This window comes from Cynocephalus volans, chromosome 8, assembly GCF_027409185.1.
Source record: "Cynocephalus volans isolate mCynVol1 chromosome 8, mCynVol1.pri, whole genome shotgun sequence".
NCBI lineage: Eukaryota > Metazoa > Chordata > Mammalia > Dermoptera > Cynocephalidae > Cynocephalus > Cynocephalus volans.
Window position 1 is genome coordinate 73262143 of NC_084467.1, and position 22203 is coordinate 73284345.

Here is a 22203-nt window from a genome sequence, read left to right on the forward strand (position 1 = left end):
AATTATGGAATTCAATATTAGAAAACTCTCTTGGTTCACATCTACACTATGTCCCACAATGTAACTTTTATCAGTAATAGAGCTTACATTTTAATGACCATCTATCTGACTCCTGCATTTGTCTCTCAAATGGTTCTGAACTTGGGTGGGAATGAAAGTATATGTATTTCCTGACACTGAAAGATGCTTATAATCACAATACTGGGGTCATCTTGAGCATTTGTCAGAAGTCCAGAACTCAAGATTCAAGAGCCAGGAATATCTCTTCTGACCACAACAAGGGGAAGAAAATAAAATGGTCTGAAGCAACTGTGAGACATAACTTCCTCCTCCAGAATAACCAGGAAGACTCATCCAATTTTCCCTACCCACAAAAGCTACAGGATCCATCAATAGAAACCAGGTAAAGAAATCTGGAATTGCAGGAGTGACATTAAAAAGTCTGAATGAATTCCTTCCTAGACTAGAATTTAAGTTTTCCCAATCATGCTCCCAGACTATCACCCCTTAAAGAGAAGGCTCTTTTTCATTTACAGCCTGTAATGTCTAAAAATGGCTGTCATTCTCTTAAATCATATGAATGTATAAATGTAATAAAAGTTTTAAATGTAATGAAAGTAATAAAAGTTTTATTTCAGTAATTTGCTTCAGTCAAACCATTAAAACCGTAGAATATAACTTTGATATTTACATATTTTTATTAATGGTTAAATTTAGCTCTACCATTGTTGTGACCAATCAGCTTCTATTTGCAGAAGAGCTAAAATACACTAATGGTCCTGCAACAGTACAATGACAGAATCCAAGACAAATATTAAATATATTTCTCTCAACACTTTGTGAAAAATATTCTGAGCCATTCTGCTGTTGCAGGTCACTTTTGTAGAAAGTTAGCTTTATTATACTCCCTGACTTCTTTTTAATAAACGGACAATTTCTAAATCTTTCAAAAAGAAAATCTGAAGTGGTTCCTTTTTCCTCACTGTTTATTTGACTTTTCATTGACTTTTTTGATTATTGCTTAGTTTTTCAAAGTCATAGTTTACTTCCTTTTATCCTGAGTAGTACTACAACTTACACATATAAAACTAAAGTTACATATTCATTTTTATTTCTAATGGGAATTACAATTGTCCTGAGAAATGCTAAAACATACTTCTTATTTACTCTGTGTATTTTTGCAGCTTAAAAACAATATTGTTTTTCATGCTTTTTGGAAAACTACATATTTTAACAGGACAACATTTATAAAACTTAAGTTTTAAATGGAACTTGACAAAAATTCACCTACAGATTTGTTTGATGATGAACGGAGTAGTAGAGGTATACTGAACAATAAAAATTAAACTAAAGGCATCTTCTCAACTGTAGTAGGCTGAAGGAAAAATGTCGAAATATTCCTATTGGAGAACAAAAATTAAATTTATTACCACATTTTTGCTCCTACTTCGCTTTTGAAAGCAAAAGTATTAAGCCAAATAATCTCATTTTCATGTATGTATCTCTATCACCTTCAAGACTGTGATTGTCTTTGTTCAGTCTCTTAAAGGTAAAGATTGTGTTAATTAAAAATATTTTGTAAGTAATAGCATTATGAATTTTCAGTCTTTAGCTTTTTCTCTAGCCATAGAAGCAAAAACAGACTCAATTTCCAACTGTGTTGTGGTATTACTTTATGTAGAACTCACAGGGGCTAGGGAATATAAACAAGTACCTGGAATTACCCCAGTCAGGACCAATGCCTGAGAGTGATCCTCTTGTGTCAGTTGCATATTTGTAAACCACTAGCAGGCACTGTTTACAAAGCTCGACCAGGCGCTGGCAACATTGGAGCTGCAAAGAAGTCACCACCTCAGGGCTTTTACTGAATATACTCTCCCAAGAGGATCTGTTGGCATGGAAACAGACATGACCTCATGTTCGCTGTTAAAATTGGCAACCAGCTATATCACTTACATAACAACAAACCGATAGGAGAAAGTAGAAATGGCCTCACACATTTGCAATAACTATGAATGGTTGAAAGTTATACAATAAATACAAATTAGGAAATTAATCTTTATATTAATAAACACAACATCAAATTCATACTACTTGTCTATAAAGACTTTAATGATGCCAACTGTGGGTAGATAACAGGATAGTTTCCCAACACCTCCTAAAATATGGAGTTATTCTATATTAAAAGTATTTGTAAAATACTGACATAATTTCTCAAAAATTAAGTATTCTAGGAACTTAGGTTTTTCTAGGAATCTGTATTTACCTTAACAAAAATAATGATACCATAGAAGGATTAAAAAGTTGCTGCAACTTAATTTGTGACTTCTCTGCACTAAGAGAATTTAGGTTAATCCTTTGATTATGACCACCCTTTTCAAAACACTTTCAGACATAATTTCGTTCCTGATATTCCTAGAGCACAGGTTCTATACTCTAGAAGTTATGTTATCTCAACAAGTACACCCCTACTGCAGTCCCAAAGGTAGTGTCCTCCTTCAGGGTACCCAGCTTATTCCAAAGCAGGTAGTAGTGCACACTTCTTTGGTAATCTTCAAGATGTGTGTGTGTATTAACAATTCCATCATGTCTTAAATCAGGCAACACCTCACAACTTCATCACCAGAGAAAGAGAGAGGGAGAGAGATTTATTCCTTAGTGTAGATGAAATTATTTTCAAGCCTGAAGGGGAAAGGTTTAGTTTGAGACTCTGGTAATGGTTCAAGTCTCATTTTACATAAACCAATTCATGTAACCCTCAGAGAGAAAAGTGTAGACTTTCAGAAAGGAAAAACTATTAAGGAAAATATTTTCCTGAAGAAATGTACTTCCCAGTGGGAAGTTGAAAGATTCCATTTTCAAACTTCTGTGGATATTTAATATATTTGGAATTTTCAAAAATGTTATAGAAACTCAGAAAGGTATTTACTTAAAAGGAATAAGATTCAAATGAGTTAACTGAAAAAAACATTTTATTTCATGTTCTGAGATGTTTAGGACTAAAGATGATAACTGGTTTTTTGTTGGTTTTTTTTTTAACAAAGTAGTAAAACTTATTTTCATTCAAGAAGCAACAATATGCTAGTCAAATTAATTCTAAAAGGACAATTTAATTTTTTACTAAATATAAGAAAAACTAGATATGAAATATATGTTTATCAAGATATAGATATAGATATAAAATCAGCTTACCTGATTTGATAAAAACACTGGAGAAAATAAATTAATTTGGGGGTATGTTTATAATTAATATGGCTTTGTAAATGTAGAAACCCCCCGCACTCATGTATACACTATAGAACTTTGTTTTCCCTTTATAGCTCGCCCTTAATGATTAACTAAGATTATATCAAAAGCAGACATCCTGCCTCACCCAATACATCCTGGTACATCTCTCAAAGTATCCTGTCTTGCAAATCAGGAAGCAGCTGTCCACCACAATTGAAGACATCCTACGTTCTATCTTCATCTCTCAAAACATCCTATTTCACTCGATACATTTACCTACATAAAACCCAGCCCTCAGTCGGGACTTTACCCTCCATCTCCCAGTCGACATCTTCTGAAATAAAAAGTCTTTCCTTTAAGTTCTGTCTGGCAAGTGTGATTGGTGATTCTATAGTGGTGAGCACTCGGACCCACACAGGTCCTTCCAGGGGAATCCCATGGGACTTATTCCGTAGGTACCACCTTAATCTAGCAGTCCCTACATACATATCTGGGCCCAGAGAAATAAAAAGTTTATATAAATGTGAATGCACACATACAACATCCTGTGTTTTGACTATCTGTCTCGCACTTTTCTTTTCCCTCTGACAGGATTCTTGGTATGTCTACAAGTCTATACCTCCACCACCAACCTCCATTCTCAATGTGGATATATTTATTTTTTGATACATTGGTGCCATTTGATTAGATCAACTATCAGGTCACTCACATCATGATAATTCTTCTGTACCTAACTTGGGATTTAGAGGTAGAAAAGAACAAATAAAATGAAAGAAAAATAAAAGGGCTTCTTCTATAACACTCCAATTTGGGATAACTTTCTGAATAATATGTGAGCTATGATATGACCAGCTTTGGCTCCTCATTCTCTCACTCTTAACTTAAATATTTAAAATAAATATATGAATCAAGGTCCTATACATATTTATTTCTAGTGTGTATACTCACCACCACTTGCTAAAGACTATTATTAATCCATATTTAAGTGTCAGCATACCAAAACCCCTCATAAGGAAAAAAGAAAATGAATGAGACCTGATTCATTTGGTACTAGGCTAATGGTGCCCCCTCAACACAAAAGAAACCTATCCTTCAAACTGAGTGTATCAGAACTGTGTCCCCCAGTTCCTGCCTGCCACCTGGCACAGCTGAGTAGATAAAATTCCTCTATAATACTACAGTGGCTCAATTTTTAACACTAGCAACGCAAAGTTTTTGAAGAAGGTAAAATGAGGTAAAAAATAGTTTAAAAAAACCCAGTGCTTTTATCAAAGAACCCAGAGTCTTATCTGCCTGCTTTCTACATCTAAATTCCAAGGAAATAGGAACACTAAAATCTATAAATTAAAAAGAATTAACTGATTAAAAAGTTATTTCTGGCTCTCCCTAATCTTCAGAAAAATATAGAAGGAAATGACCTTAGATGACTTTTTTTAGTAATATAATGATATGCTATAGAATACTGGACACTTCTGGCAACAAAGGGGAGTTATTAATGAAATCTAGTGACTTAAGAATTTCCAAATTATCCAGTAATCCAATAATTTTCACCCTCATTCTCATCAAAATATTTAATAATGCAGTTATCTAAAGAGTGAAACTGATTCATTCCTTTCTCCTCTGTTAGAAGTGATAATTGATGATTGAGTGGCCCAAAGTTCAGTAGCAGAAAGAAGAAAGCCCCCCCCAAAAAAAATCTGAACAATATACCAGCTAAATAATCATCAACAGAGAGATTAATGAGCTGAAAAGTACTAAAAAGAACATATCCAATTGAAAGTGATATGAGAACAGAGAAAGTCACATCATTTTAAGTAGTCTGTATGTTATGTATACATTTTCAAGTAGGCATAATTCAGCCTAGAAACAGACTGCTGCTGCCTAAGAATGTTCCTTAAAGTTTCTTCTTGCCCTAAAATTCTAAAAGAAAAGTTTTACATAACAAACTCCCAAAGGAAAATGCTTTTGGCTAAAGGGTCTGTAGTGGATTGAATCATGTCCCCCCCAATACTCCTTAAAGCTTGAATGGTGTCCCCCAAGTTTTATGTATTAGAAACTTAGCCCCCACTATGACTGTTAAGAGGGTGGAAAATCCTATCAAGATAATTGAAAGGTGGAGCCTTAAAGAGGTGATTAGATTGTAGGATAATACAGTGGTGAATGGATTAAAATGGTGGCCACGGTTGTGGTTCTATGAGTTTTAAAAGAAGAGTAGAGTCTGTCTTTTTCTCTCTCTGCTCTCTCTGCCCCCACCATCTTGCAATGTGAGACCCCTGGGTCACTGTCACCACCAACAGGTGGATGTTGGAATTCCCGGCCTCAGAAACTGTAAGCTATAAATTTCATTTTCTTTATAAATTACCCAGTTCCAAGTATTTTGTTATAAGCAATGGAAATGGACTAATACAGGATCCAAACTAGATTCTCTTCTTTGGAGTTTTCCTATCAGTGTTTTGAGTGGAGAGGGGACTTTTCCAAACTATGCATTCCTTCTACCGTACTACCCCCTGCTTACTCTTCTTTGCTTTAACTGGAAAATTCCTGTAGTTCCTACAAGTCTCAGCTGAAATGTCCCATAGCCACCTTTCCTGAGCTCTCAGGCCTACTTTGGGTCCCACAGAACTGTAAACTTCCTCTATCCTAGTAAAACACGGTAGACAATTTTATTCATGAAAATTCTGAGAGCTATTTCCTTAAAGGGAATATATTCATAATGTGGGCTATCACAACACTTCCAGGAGGCTGCATGTGATAAAAGGGTTTCTGGACACAGGCTTCTGCAGTCAGGAAGAGGAAAAAGACAGGGAAAAGAGTGTTTTCTGTTTGATGCACCAGTAAAACCCCTGGGCCAATTCTAGGGAAACTTTCCACAAAGATCTATATTACTCTTTGATGTTTCTGGAGGTAAACAGGGGATGTATTACTGATTTTGCTTTATTATTGGGGGTGTTGACAGGCAGAGGCAGGAATCAAGGTGGCCCAGAATTATTTGGATTATATTTTTCCAAGATTTTACACCTAACTGTGATAGAAAGTACACCTTATATTAAAATCATGCCTTTAGAACAGAGAAGAGATTTTCACCTTGACTGCTAGGCTGCTAGACGAAAGGTCAAAGGAGTGTACATTGACTAGACATGATTCAGAGGATAAAGAAGAACTATTCTGGGTCCAAACTGAGAATAAAACACACTTCTTTAAATTAAGGAAGCCTAAGAAACTCATTTGCAAAGCTGCAAAATAAAACCACCAAATTGAAAAAAATGAATGGAGAATAGAATCAAATTGGACTCAAAGCTACTCCTGCTCCATCTGCCCAGGCATAATGGTCTAGGCATTAGGCTAATGTTGCAGGACTTGCAGTAAAACAGGCTTTGCAGCCACTGGCAAATCTGCTTTGTAAAGAGTCAGTAAAGCATAGAGTTAAGAGCTTGAGCTCTTGACTCAGACTATCTTGGTTTAAATGCAGGCTCACCTAATTACTGTGGGAACTTGGCCAGGTTATATACTTTGTTTATACTTCTATTTCCTTGTTTGTAAAATGAGAATAATAATAGTTTACTCAAAATATTTCTGTGGAGATTATATGAATATTTAATATATAAAAGTGTCAGACAGTAAGCTTTCAATAAATGTTATTTACTATCACTATAATTACTAGTAGTAAGTACTAGATACCACCAGAGAAGTTTGGGGGGCAGGAGAGGTTGTTGTGCCAGGGACAGGAGAAAATTATTCTGAGACAAGTTAAGACTATGTTAGTGATATAGCTCAGGAAAGAGGAGTCCTAGATGCAACGAAGTACCACTTTATGGGCATCTTTAGGGTCTGGCATTGGAGATTATCCATAGACTCAAAACCATTACCACCAATTTCAGTAATAGACTCACTCCCTTCCATGGTGGAGAGTAGTGGGATTCACATACAGCATCAAACCAATGAGTCAATAAAGAGAAAAAAAATTCCAACTATGAGTTCAGATTGGGAGAACTTTTACAGAGAGCCATCACCTGAGGGTCTATGGAGTACAGTTCAAATGTTTCATTTAAGTCTCTGTGGAAATAATTTATAGCTAAGATTATTCTCAGATTTTGTCACACCCCAGAATGCCTTATGAATTCTCCCTGTTGGTGAATGGCAGTTGAGAAAAAAATATGGTAGTAAGAATGAGTCTGCAAATGGTATGAATAATTCAGTATCATATGGCTAGAGTCTTGAAATGGAGGACATTCACAGATCATTTCACAGTAGGACAGTCTGTTAGGGTTTTACAGAAGAGGTATAGTCTGGGTCTCTTCATAAGATTCAAATGATGCAGAAGGAACTGGAGGGACAAGGCTGTGGAAAGCAGTCCATCGACATTCGGAGAAAGAAAAGGACAAATTTTGAAGATATTTGAAAAATAATTTGTTTTTCTGGAGCAGAGTTCAAGTAGGAGAGTAATGAGAGAGAAGACTGAGAAATAAGAAAGAATCAGCATTTTTGAGAGCCTTGTATCTGGAGAAAAGAAGTTTATACTTCAATGATAAATGAGGGAAATACAGATTTGAGGAAATGATCCTGACAGTAAGATGGAAAAAGGAGACAAAAAATTGAAGGCAAAGATGCCTAGAAATCAATTAATTTCTCTTAGCTCTTCCACCAAAAAGATTTGTCTGAAATCCTATCATACATTATCTGTCTTTGTATATATCAAATTTGTCTACTAGAGGCATCAGATTTTATTGGCTAAGAGCGTGAACTCTGGTCAACGCTAAATGAGTTCAATCCTAGTTCCACTAGGTCCTTCTAAGTACCTATCTGTGTGTCTCAGTACTATTAAATAGAGATAATATAGAACCTAATGCAAAGTGATGTTAAGAGGATTAACTCACTTAACACATGTAAAGTGATGAGAAAAATGACTGGCACAGAGTAACTAGTATAGTTAGCTATTTTCATTGTTAAATTTCTTGAGGGCAGGATTTGTGCCAGATTCAACTTTGTATCTCCAAAAGTATCTAACGTGTTACTGTGTAAGTAGTAAGTACTGTGTAAGGAGTAAGATAATTAACTGTTGGAAAAATGAATGAGAACAATATAGAGTAGCCACAGTGGGAATGTTATAGAGAAACTAACAGGATTTAGCAAATGATTAAATAAAGGCAATGAAGGAGAAAGAAGATGCAGATGCCCCTGAGATATCAACCCTATATGATTGGAAGAATAACAACAGGATTAAGAGAAAACAAGAAGGGAAGCCATTTCCAATATGAATGTTTGGTTTTACATGTCTTGAGGCTAAATGATAATGAGTCACAGCAGCCTTGGCAGCAATGGAATGCTAGAGAAGAACAGGAGTGTAGCCAGAATTTAGAAGTTTGCTACATAAAGGCAACAGCAGAAGAACTTTAAGGATATTGGTTTATAATTGAGATTTTTTTCATTAAGACTACCTTCTCTCCACTGAATCCTAATTAGTTAGATGTTGTATTCATATTCATCATCTTATATAAATCAACTTAATTGATATAAATTATAGTTGAATACTAAAAATTGCATACAGCAAGAAATCCACAGTTTAAAAGATCATTAAAGAAATTCAACCATTATATTGGGTTACCTCTATAACCTAATAGTAAAACATTAAAAATTACAATAAAGAGATGACTTAGAACTTACCCCGAATCACAGAAACAGTTCCATAGTCCTTGGCCATGACTCCAGAGTAAGCGATTAAAAACCCGGTTGAAAATCCGATATAAATTTAATTCCTCAATATCGGGTACCTTCCAGATGCGTGGAAGAACTGTACGAATACTTGTTTTTACTATGTCCAAAACCTAGTGGAAAAACCAAAGTACTTAAAATCTAGTTATGTATGTGTGTGTTTAAAATTCAAAGATGAATACACACACACACACACACACACACACACACTCACACACAATTTGAACAGTATGGAATAAAAAGTCTAGAAATAAATCCATGCATTTATGAAACTGATATATGACAGAGGTGGTAAGTCAGACCATTGGAGTAAAAAGAAACTGTACAATAGATGGAGATTTTAAAATAATCTTTATGAAAAAGAACAGATGAAGTTGAATCCTTACTTCACTCAATTAACAAAAATCAACTCTAGAGGGATTAAGGTCTTAAGTGTTAAAAAAATAAGCTATTCACTATCTTAGTAGAAAGTATGGGCGAATATCTTTTATACCTTGGTTTAGAGAAAGATTACTTAAGTCACAAAAAGGTATGGACCATAAAAGATTAACAGATTTTGATTAAAACAAAATTAAGAATTTCTGGTCATTAAAGATACCTTGAAGAAAGTAAAAGACCAGCTTACAAACTGGGAACATGTATTCAAACACATACTGCCAATAAAGGTTAGTATCAGGAATATATCAAGAATGCCTAACACATTGTTAATATAAATATTTTAGGGAAAAAAATGGACAAAAATTTATGAAAAGACATTTCACAAAAAAGGAAATAAATATGCCTAATACACATAAAAAATAAAAATTAATAAAAATTAATAAGATATAATTTCATATTCATTTAACTGACAAAAATTAAGTCTGTCAATACCAAGTGCTAGAGAGGATATGGATCTACAGGGTCTCTTAGACACTGTTGGTGTGAGCACAAATTGGTGCAATTGCTCTGGAAAACAGCTTGGCATTATCTCCTAAAGTTGAAAATCTATATGTTCTATGGCCAGTAATTTTATTTCTAACAATCTCTCATAGGTAAAAACAGGAGGCATGTACAAGAATTCTCATAGCAGCTACTCACAATTATAAACACTCAGAAACAACTTAACTCTCAGACAAGGGAAGAGTAGATAAATAAACCTCATCCCCTTGGGCTATTATACAGCAGTCAAAATGAATGAAATACAACACACAACACAGAGCATTTTAGTAATGCAATGGTAAGTTTTAAAAAAATACATAGCAGAGATTACATACAGTATTGACATCCTTTTAACAGAAATAAAAACAAATTTAAAATATATTTGAGAATACACATAGATATAGTAAAAAATATATGTAAAAAAAGAAGGAAGGGACTGGTAAACACTGAATTGAGGAAAATGGCTACCTGAGTCACGGGGAACCAGGAGGAGGAAGGAGAATCATTTGGTTAGATCCAGGTTATTGCCAAGATTCTAGCTTTTGTTTTGGGTGTTGGGTTCACAAGTGGTATAAAAACCTTAAGAACATTAAAAGTAGCCCATACACAGACTGATTTTTTTTTTAATGAGAGAGTATCATAAAATGAGGATTATAATTAATCTTGACAACTGAAATCCTAGAGGTCCTAAAAACTGTGTAAACCACAAAAATCTACTTTGTCTAATTCGCATGTATTTGATACTTATGCAATGTAGGTATTTCCAACAAAACTCTTTTATAAAAAAGTAGACACCAATAAATACAGTTACTCTAATTTCAGTTTGCTAAAGTGGATTCCTCACTTTTTATTTCATCTGTCTAATTATGGGAACTGCCTATAAAAATGAAAGTGAAAGATGACAAGGGGAAAAGCCTTTCAAATATAAAGGCTGAGTAAAGACATAATTTCTCTCAACAGGAACAAACATATGAAGAATTGAAAGCAGATGAAAGAATAATTTAATTTGTGTCTCTTCAAAACATAATATTTAAGGAAGTGATATTGGTTATCTCTAATCAAGGCAAATTTAGAATAAACATCTGTTTAAAATCAATTAGTAAAAAATTGTCAAAATAACATGTTATTTATGGGAAAATCCCCAGTACGGTTTCTCACGATGAACTGTGTGAGCAGCATCCTTCCTTCCCTTCCCGCACTGTGGAGTGGAAACAGTAGCGCTGCTCCTGCTCCTCCAGAAGGGGGGGGGTGTCAGTTGAGGGGGGAGGGGGACACGAGGAGGGATAATGCAATCTGTAATAAGGTAGTTTGTGAAAAACGTCTTGGAAAAGCTCGTTATGACAGATAATGAATGCTTAATGATAAAGAGGAATTTTTAAAAACTTTAATATGAATTATTCACAATAATACTGATACAATATGCATATGAAACATTAAATCCTGTCTTTTATTTTTTACAATTTTCATTTAAGCTATTAGTTTAACTCTATGTTTTTTAATGTAGAAAGCAGGACTCATGACTGATGTGATGTAAGAATCGACACTAGCAGTAAAGGATAAATTTAAATCATTTCTCTTCTCAATTTTCCTTTCTACTTTCTGTCAATGTATGTGAGTAGGAGCAAGCCAAAAGTCGTAATGCAGGATGGAAGGAATAAAAAAGTAGCCAAGATAACCCATAAATTAGACTGAAGAATAAATATGAGGTATATAAAATAACTGAAATTGAAAAGTGTTATCAATACCGGGAATTTTAGCAGTACCTTAAGTTAATCAATTTTCACATTATATTATGAAATAATTATTCAACTTTAAAATAATAAAGCATTTGAGATTATGGGGTATTCATCCATTTCTTTTAAAGTATACTTCATGGGAAAATGCATATGGGCAACTAACATGTGCTGTATGTGAAGCACGGTACTAGGTACTTAGAGGAGAGTCTCGTGGCCACTATTCCGCATATATTTTATTCTTAATTTAGAGGAAATTTTATTTTGTTTTTGTTTTTGTTTTGGCAGCTGACCAGTACTAGAGGGAATTTTAAAAGCATGAAGATCTAATATCCTATCTCACATGTGATTAAAAGCAACAGCCTCAGAATGGTACTAGGGAGTTAGGGATGGGGAATGCTTCATCCTACTGTTTCCTCCAATGTGGAGATGGAAAAATCTTAAGACATCTTGACACTCCACCAAGCAACTTGCCTAAGGAGCAGTTTCCCAGACTGGTGAGACCGGCATGGTCTGGACAATCCAGGCACTGCCTCTTTCCTTTCCAGAGCAGCCTACTGATAACATACAAGAGTACTTCAAAAAGGTCATGGAAAGATTCATATTATCTTTTAACTCTATTTTTCCGTACACTTTGTGAAGTACCCTCGTACATTCCCCTTTGCTTCTCTTTGCCTTCAGTTTCCAATGATCTTCCCCAAGATGACAAGCTCTGGTCCTGGGGAGAGAAGTGGGTTAGGGAGACTCATCTCTATCATTTGGAGGGTGTGAGGGTACACAAACCAAGGGAACAAGAACCCAAATCCTTCACCTCTCCTCTGAGTCTTCACATAAGCTCCTTCCTCTTCCTGAAACAGTCCTCTCCTATCTGTTCACCTGGTGAACTTCTATGTCTCACCTCAATCATCAATTCTTAGTGAAACCTTACCCACCACTAAACTATTGTATGGTCCCTTAATGCCCAATTCCTCCTCTATTAACAATGATCATCTCACTTTATTTTAATTTTCTGTTAAATTAATGAAGACTATTATCTACATAAAGGAGGGAATTATGCCCATCTTGGTGAAAAAAATTACCATGTCCCCAGGGCTTAAGACAGGTCTAGCACATAGTAGGTGCTTGTCAGTGAGTTATTCCTTGAGAGTAAAACCCAAGCAGACAAGTTAAAAATCAGAGCTAACTCTTATGGAGGACTTAATATGTGCCAAATATTGTTTTAAGCACTTATATATATATATATACTAACTCATTTAATACTCAAAGAAAAACCATGATGCAGACACTATTGGTCCATAGTCCCTTTCCAAAAATCTTAAAACTAGATTCCATAATCACACACATTAATATTTCTGCAGGAAAAAATGTAAATATTTAAACCACAAGATAGACAAAAATAATGCATAACTTCCTGTCTGTTCATTATCACCATTAAATAAGTTCAGGTGGGTTAGGTTTTGCTGCCTAGTGGTTATAAAAGTTTTTTGGTTGTGAAAACATTTTGGATCTCATTTTATGGATGAGAAAACTCAGGCACAGAGCAGATAAGTAACTTGCCCAAAACAACACAGCTAGTAAAAGGACAGCTGTGTATCAGACCTATTCTCTTCACCATTGCCCAACACTGCCTCACAATTTGGTGAGATGCCAGATGCCAGATGTCAGTAGCAAAAGCCTAGAAGAGAACTAGTTTCTCCTTAGATTCAGATTCACCTCTAGTCAAATGATATTTGGCGAGATGGGTGGTACCACCGTTTAAACAAGCCTTCCTTCATCACAGCCAAGGAGTAGGGATTAATAGTTTGCTTAGAAGGCTAAACAGATGGGGAGACAATGACTGCACCTTTAGCAAAATATGCACTGAGTAATTTCAAGAAGGCAGAGAGCAGGCAGGTAAGAAATCAGACTGAGATGCAGTAAATTAGTGCCAGTTCTATTTGTGATGGTTTTTTGGATTTCTAGTACTTTGGAGTTAGAAGAAATTGGGTAGAAGATGAATAATTTGTGAAACACAAAAATAAATGGTCAGCAAGGTGCCCTTTTGTTCATCTGTGGGCTCAAGTAAGGCTAACTTATAGAATGTATATATCCATTCCTTTACATTATGACTTTTAAAAGCATCCCAGTGCAACATTGAGCTCTCCAAGGGAAAAAATAAATGGGAAGTTCCGACAATGACAACATTAATAAAGTGAAATGATTTGTCTTTTCCATATGAAATATACCTCATTTGAAGGCATAAAGCACACAGAAAAATTCATATTTTGCAAGAACATACAGATGCTGAATGACAAACTGCTCCATATGGCTGAACAGTTGGTCCTAAATTAAAATAATGGCATGGAGTGAGGGCAGTTTAGAAATAACATTAAAATCACTACATGCTGCACTAATGATGCATGCAGAAGCCATGGCTATAGGGTAAAGGCATCTTTGCTGATGCAAAACAAACAGCTCTGGTACAGCATCTATGTCAGCCCAAAAGAAAAAGAGATGGAAAATAGTATCATCAAAATTCATGCAGAAGCAACTAAAGTAGGTATTAAAAAGAAATTGCTATTTTTAGAAGAAATACTTGGTAAACACGGATCTCTTAGAACCCTCAAATAAATTCAAATATAATACAACCTTAATATCATTCCTTTTTCTCTTCATCCTACAATCTTAGTTTATGCCTAGATAGCACATCAGAAAATAGGCTTTTCAGAAAATTTGGCATTCTTCACAGCCTACCAATACTGCAATATTTTCATACTTCAAGTATATTCCTTACAAACTATATAGAGCAACTGCGCTCTTGGCAGAAAGCTAAATTACGCAAGTGTGGAGTCACCAAGACATGCTATTAAATAAGATTAATTATTTCCATTTTCACCTGGTGAGGATTCTTTTGAGTATTTAATATTCATACTCTTGATCTTTAAGTTCTATACCTGTTATAGAAAATTTGAAGTAAAGCAAATAATTTTATTTCCAAGAACACAAAAAAGGAAAGCACCGGTAAGACTTTGTGTGTATGGCATTCTAATCTTAGAGTTTTACAACATTCTAATGAGCAACAGCAAATGCCTCAGTCCTGGAACAAAAAAAGTGAGTTATGTATTTCAACAATGGTTTCTAAATGGAATTAACATATATAAAGGAGAGTCTTATGCATTCCACACCTAGAATACTTTTTGGGACATGGTAGTCCCTCCATAAATATCTGTGGAATGCATGTTTAAGTGAGCAAATGAATGAATAAACTTCAAAATCTCCAATAGTGCCTAACATTGTTCCTGTACAAAATTGGCAACCAATAAATTTTTGTCAAATTAAATTGTATCACACACAGCCTTCATGACAGTCAGGGAGACATACCACTTAAACAAATCTGTTTCAAAGAGTGCAGTTAGCTGATGGCTCCTTTCGGGATCTGTTGCAATATTCAATCCATGTTTATGCCCTTCCCAGATTGCTCCCAGCCAAGGATTGAGCATGGCTGGGATATCACTGAAGGGCTATTTCTGCTCGGTGCGATTCTTCTAATAGGCACTCTTTGTTCTGGGTTCCCCCTCAGCCTAAGACTTTCTCAGAAATTTGCTAAACTTCCTCCTCCTTCCAATTCACAGGTGTCAGACCTGCATTGCAGTTTGAAGGCTCTTCTCACCCATTCCAGTGCTCTCTCCTCTATCTTTCTTAGCTGTTTTCCCTTATAAATCTTTTTCACTTCTAATTTAATCTTAGTATCTGCTTCCCAGAGGACTAAACTGACAAAGCCTTCTAATGATTACTGACTATCATCACAGCCAAAAAGATAGATCTGATTAACCAAACCGAATGTAAATTAGTTAAGTCCTTGCCTTCTAGATGAGTATCTTTTTATAATATCTAATTCTGCATTCTGCAGTTGACCTACATATCCATGTTACCTCCACCCCCACCTTGGGTGCAGTTTCTAGTTTTCAAGGCAATAGCACAAGTGTCATACTGATACTCAAATAAATAGCCAATGTGTTATAAGCCAAGAGACAATTCTTTTACACTTCATTTCTACATATTCTACACAGAAGAATTCTGCATATGAAGAATTCTTAGTAAAATAAAATACATCAGAGAAACAGCCTGATGTGAGCATCCTTAATAGAAAAGAAAAAAATCAGCCTGCATTTTACCCCTTCTAAGATTAGAGACATTCACATATGATGTCTCACTTCTTCACAAGAACCTTCCAATACTTAATGTTACAAATCTCAGAGAACTTCTGACAAGTTACCTGCCCAAGGTAAGGGGCAGAGGCAGTACTGAACCCAAGTCCATATTACTGTATGTCTGGTACCTCTTTCTTCTACCTAATATTGCCTCTCTAATTTCACCATATAAAGCTTTTTTTTTTTTTTTTCCAATGTGCTTTGACTCATTATTATATTAACTCTTTTGTTGCCAGGAAAAAAATATTCCAGTCAGTCATTCTCTGATCACTTCATCTCTGATTTCATCTGAAATAAACCTGAGGTAGAGAAGAGGTAGATAAAAAATATTTATATACTAAACACATGCTATATATATAAATAAATCAACTAAACACATTTAAGTTTGTCCCAATGATTGTTTCCACAATATCTTTATACTTTTATTCCTGTTTGGGGTAAATTTTAAGTATTTCATATAATTAATTTTAAATGCTAATGATTAAACAGACAAAATTTTTTTTTAAAAATTCCCCATAAGAAATCAATACCTCCATTGCTGGCTGGCTTAATCGATTGGCATTCATTATGTGTATGTTATGCTTCTTTTTGTGAATATGGGCGAAAGAACCAATAAATTCGGGCAGGATTAATTTTACAAAAAATTTGTTTTAGAGTTCTTACATTCAAATGATTATTCATTGATAAGAGCTCTTAAATTACTCCTGCAGTTGAGGAAAAACATCACAGAATGAATGCTGCTGAAAGCTGTACTCTGCTTCTTTTCCCAAGAGTACCTCACCCTTCACTGTGTATCTGAAAAATTAGAGTCCATCTTGGAAAAAGCCTCTTAAAGAACAAAATGGTTGAGGAAAGAAAAGGAGCCACAGTAATCATGAAGACAGCAAGATAAATTGCTACAAATAAGTTGCACATGTGTAAATCCTGGGCCTCTACTTCTGTTCACAGCCTGAGCCTAGCATTCCTCAGCCATTTTTTTGCAAGATAAACTTTCTCTAGTTAAGATCAGGTTTTGTTCTTTGAGAACCAAAATTCAAGAAAAGAATTCTTCTACAAAAATAGAATTGTCTATTAAATTACCTGTGTAGAAGAATGACTGTAACTTCTTGGGTAGTACAAACTGTGGGACTTAAGCTTTGTACTGGAAATGGGACATCTCCTTACTTTCTACAAGCACAAAAGAAATACAGTAACTTTGATTTATGCCAAAAGGAAGAAGTAACAAAGGGGCTCAAAGAAAGGATAACACGATGAATAAGCTGAAATAAAGATCCTGCCCCTCACATTAGTGCGCCTACTTCTTCAACATAGCAGTGTATGACTAATACTTAAAAGCAGTTGTACACCTGAGAACTGGAAGAAAAGATTACACGAATATAACTCACTCCAACTATTCTTAGAGTAAATCAGTATGGGAGAAGTAGATAGCCTGGCATATGTACTTGCTAGTAAATTTATAAGCAAGCATTTATTTTTACTATAAATTTAAAAACCCACTTAAGCATAACAACCCTAAAACATATGAAATAAATCCTTTCTTCCCACTCACAAATATTACTACTATTCGCACACATCACCTGATCACCCCATACAATGTTTATGAGGCCTTCTCACATCACATTTAAAAAACAGAATAGCACTGTCTCAATTTGTTGTTGCTGTTCAAATAAACACATCACTAGTAAAGAAGGGTATCGAAAGAAGCTAGCTTGCTATTGAGTTTAAAATTAAAATAAGAGTATAGAATTGATTCAACTTAACAAATGTTTATAGAAAGGCTCCTGCAGGTGACTACAAAGTGAGACCCACCCCCTGGCTTTTAGACTGGTGAAAAGAATCAGCCATGAATCTCTCAAGGCAGATTTTAAGTACAACTGAGTACAAAATGCCATGAAGATTCGAATAGGGAAAAATAATGTCCGGTTGTGGGGGAATCCAGAAAGACCTCATGAAGGATATAGAATTGAACCTTCAAAAAAGTGGTTTATGAGATTGTGTAGAAGTGATTGTAGGCAGCAAGGACAGAAGCAGCAAGATCCTGTGGCCAGGAGAGATGCTCTCTGCCTCTTTCCCCCACTCATACCTCAACAGGAGATTATGATTTGGAACAGAAACAATCCTACATTACCAGCTCCTTTCTATAGAGATGCCTGTGTCTCCCTGTCATTCTTCCATTTTTAAAATGATTATTCTAACTTGAAAAAAATATAGAAATACACAAAAACAAAAGGAAAAATGACACCAAATGTCACCAGTTTCCTTCCCCTGGCTCAATATGTCTACCCTCCAGAAATAAATTATAACAATTTGGTAACTAGTTTTTTAAAAAAAATCTAATGCTAGATATATATATATTTGAAATAATACACACACATAGGTGGATTAAAATAGGAAAATAAATATTATTGTATAACATTTAGGATGGGAAAAACCTAACAGAGGTGCTCCCTCTTTGAGATGTCCAAGACAATGTTCACCTTATTGTACATTCTTGCAAACCCTCTGATTGAATTTATCAGCAGGGGCAGAATGCACTGTACAGTGCCCAAGGCAGCCTCGACACCATGTCGCAAAGCAGGGCTCCTGGGCTGCAGGAAAGCCTGCAAGGCTCCCAGGTAGAATTACACTTTAGCAATAATCAAAATGGGAACAGTGTCCCAGCCTCAGTTTCTATTTATAATGGTGACAAGGAAAAAATACTCCTTGATGCCCAGCATGAATCTGGACAGAGTAGCTCCAAGAGTTCTCACTTTGACAGCCCACCTCACTCACAGACACCACAGGATATTAATAGAGCTTGTGTAGCATGGGAGAAAAAAACAGCTCTCACTCTGAGGAAGATTATATTGAGAGAAGGAGAGAAGTTGAAAGCATCTTGAAGAAAAACTCAGATTGGACATGGGATTGGTCTAGTCGGCAGGAAATATCCCCCCCCCCAAGGAGTTCCTCTTTAAACAACCGAAGCGCACAGCTACTCTTAGTGTGAGAAACACAAGCGTTACGAAGAAAGAGGACATTTTCTCAGCAGAGTTTCTAAAGGCTTTTCTTCCCTCTCTGCTGCTCTCTCATCTGCTGGCTATTGGATTGGGAATGTATATTGGAAGGTGTCTGATAACCTCAACCAGCACCTTTTGATAAAAAATTGGAACTCCACTTTGTTCACAAAGTGGGGATTTATATCTGAGCTTGCAATACAGCTGACTGAAGAGCTATTGTGATCCTTGGGGTGCTGCATCACTTGTGTTTATTCTGTAAATGCTGTGTTCCTAGTGTAGTAAAGTGTAGAATAGACACTAAAATCATGCTGACCTATAATTATACCTACAGGATCGATTAATAAGCATGTCAGACTGATAAATATCTACTTTAACAACTTGGTAGTAAATTTTCTTCAGATATTAGGTATAAATATCTAAGTATAAATAATTTTAATATACTAGTCATGATATGTAATATTTTTAAAATTATCTGTAACCTTGATTGAGTTAAAACACTTTATATTTCAAAAAAACAATGTTGAAATTAAAATCACTACATTTTAAAGGGTTTGTCCAAAATAAATATTGTGGCCTTATATTCACACTACGCAGAAAATATTATTGTGTTTAATTTAAATGGATGCAGGTTGTTTTCTAAAGACTAAACTGTGCTAATTGTTCTTAAATAGAAACCAAGGTACAGCTACAAACTCCACTGTATAGTTCATGCACCAAGCTGTTCTTGCTTTTGCAGTGTAAGAATTTTAGCCTCCGACTGTCAGGTAGTCAGTCACCTGGGAAGATGAGTTTTCTGATGAATGTACCTACCCAGTATCTCTTACTCTTCATCACTCTGAATTGCTGGATTTATTCTTATCCTTTGTGCTCAACTTTTGTGTGCTCTTTAAAGCAGCTTTATTCTAAGTAAATCTGTGTCTACTTTAAAAGACTGGAAATGGAAAAAAAAATATCTTTCTCATTTGTCAAATCCTTACGAAGCTATCAGATTAATAAAAGCTTCTTTATTAAACCAGGCTTACTCCCTATTATCGCATTCTTTACCTTCTCTACAGCACGATTTTTTAAAAGGCTGCTGCTCTGATATAACGTATTTGTTTCATCTTTCCACATTTAATTCAAGTGTGTTAAAATAAATCTAACATCTTAATTAAAAAAAAATTATCAGCAAGAAGACAATGGAGAAAGTTCTTATCTAGAATGGTTTTAGAAGAACTATACCTGTGGTCTGTCTAGAGCCAGAATACACTGTCAAATACAGTAGCCCTTAGACACAGATGGCTATTTAAATTTTAATTTTAATTAACTAAAATTAAATTAAAAATTTAGTTCCTTAGTCACAATAGCCACATTTCAAGTGTTCAATAGCCACCTGTGGATAATGACTACTGTATCGGACATCAGGGATATAGAACATTTCCATAATTGCAGAAAGTTCTGTGGGACAGTGCTTATAGTAAATAAACCTAGAATTTTTATTTCATCTGGCCAGAGAATGGAAGTTAGTCACACAGACTTTACAGGTGACTAATAGCAAATAAAAATGAAAGCCACCCAAATCTGAAAGGCTCTGTGCCACCATGGACCACATATAGTTGGCACTTGTCATTCTGAACTCAGAACACCTCCAGGTATATGAAAAAGGACTCTGGAGAGCTGATGGGCTCATGGCCTCCCAAAGACCCTGCACTTGGTGACTCTTTCTTTCCCATATCCTTCGCTAATGACTAGTAGATTTGGTTAACTTTACTAATGTATATTTGTTTCACATGCCACAAGTTACAGTCTTGTGCTATATCACACGTTAAGATCTATAATTCCAGAATAGTATTCAATTGAATGCAACTGAATTATATGACTGTATTATGATTTATTTAGCAATAAATCTACTGATAGACATTTAGGTTGCTTCAGATGTTTTGCTTCCAAAAATACTACTGTAATAAATCTTTTATACATTCAGGCTATTATTCTGTAGGACAGAAGTGGTTTTGCTGAGTCAGAAGGTTACGAACATTTGTAATTTTACTAGATACTGCAAATTACCTTTCTAAAGAGTTGTACCAATGTATTTTCCCTCTAATAGTATAGTAAAGGCCTTTTTAGCCATACTATTTCCATCACTGGATATTATCTATCTTATTACTTCTTGCCAATATGATGGTTTTTACTTGCTTTTTCTTCATAATTAGTGAGGCCAAGGATCTATTTACATGTTAAACAGCTATTTGAAGAACCATAAGTTGTCTTTTCATGGCCTTTTTATATGCTTTGCCATTTTATTTGTTAATATCTATAGGCTAGTTTATCTTTTGTTAATTGATTTGTAGGAGGTACTGGTTTACTAGTGTTAGTTCTCATTTTATGTGCTACAAACATTTGTCTTTCTTAAAGCTCCCTCCCCCCCCCAATCTCTCACCAGTTCTGCCTTTTAATTTGATTTAAGATGCCTTTTGCCATTTGTACGTGTGATACGATATGTATATTTTGGTTTTCATCCATGGTTTCTGGCTTCTTCTAACCTTCCCATGCCCTTCTGTTGGGGCTAGCCATAAAGAAATTATCTGACCTTGTCTGACTATAGGTCATAAGATTCCCATTGCAGAAGGGGTCTTGCCCCATGCCTGGGAGGAAGGAATGCTGCACAGAGACCAAGAAGAATCTGAACAGACAGTCCTTGCTGGGTTTCCCTACCAAGGGAAGATCATACATTTTTTGTCCAATCACATTTCTGCATGGTTGTCCATGTTTCAATCATGCCTATGTAATGAAGTTTCCATAAAACTCAATAGCACAGGGTTCAGAGAGCTTCTGGACACACGTGGAGGTTCCTAGGGGGTGGCGCACTCAAGGAAGGCATGTAAACTCTGCACCCCTTCCCCAGTACCTTGTCCTATGCATCTCTTCATTTGTATCCTTTGTAATATCCTTTATGATAAACCTGTAAATGTAAGTAAGTGCTTCCCTGAGTTCTGTGAGCTGCTCAGCAGATCAATTGAACCCCAAAGGGAGTAGGGGTTATGGGAACCCCAACTTATAGCCAGTCGGTCAGAAGTACAAGTAAAATAACCTGGGGTTTGAGTCTGGCATCTGAAGTGGGGAGCATTCTTGGGAACTAAGCATTTAACTTGTAAGACCTGGTGTTATCTCCAGGTAGACAGTGTTGGAATTGAATTAGAGGACACCCAGCTGGTGTCCACTGGAGAACTGCTTGCTTAGCATAGGAGAAGAAACCCCCACACATCTGGTATCAGAAGCATGTTGTGGGAGTATACAGGGAAAAACTGAACAGTTTGTGTGGTTTTTTTCCCACTCAATAAGTTTTTATATAATCAAATCTGTCAGTCTTTTTCTTTAAGTCTGCTAGGATTTAGGTATTTTCTTTCTTTTTTTTTTTTTTGTTTTTGATAGCTGGCCAGTACAGGGATC

General features: G+C 35.5%; 1 protein-coding gene and 1 pseudogene across 3 annotated transcripts in view; one reads left to right on the top strand and one right to left on the bottom strand.

Moving 5' to 3' along the window:
* Window positions 1-22203, bottom strand: part of TTLL7 (tubulin tyrosine ligase like 7) — a 163335-nt gene that overhangs the window by 13834 nt on the left and 127298 nt on the right. For all 3 annotated transcript variants that reach the window (XR_010024212.1, XM_063105386.1, XM_063105385.1), the window contains exons 19-20: window positions 8890-9050; window positions 1715-1888 (exon numbers count right to left, since the gene is read on the bottom strand). Coding sequence is in view for 2 of the 3 variants with exons in the window: in XM_063105386.1 (XP_062961456.1) it covers window positions 1715-1888; window positions 8890-9050 (335 nt within the window). In the remaining variant the exon portion in view is untranslated. The remainder of the gene's footprint in view (window positions 1-1714; window positions 1889-8889; window positions 9051-22203) is intronic.
* Window positions 18343-18913, top strand: LOC134385153 (BCL2/adenovirus E1B 19 kDa protein-interacting protein 3-like; annotated as a pseudogene).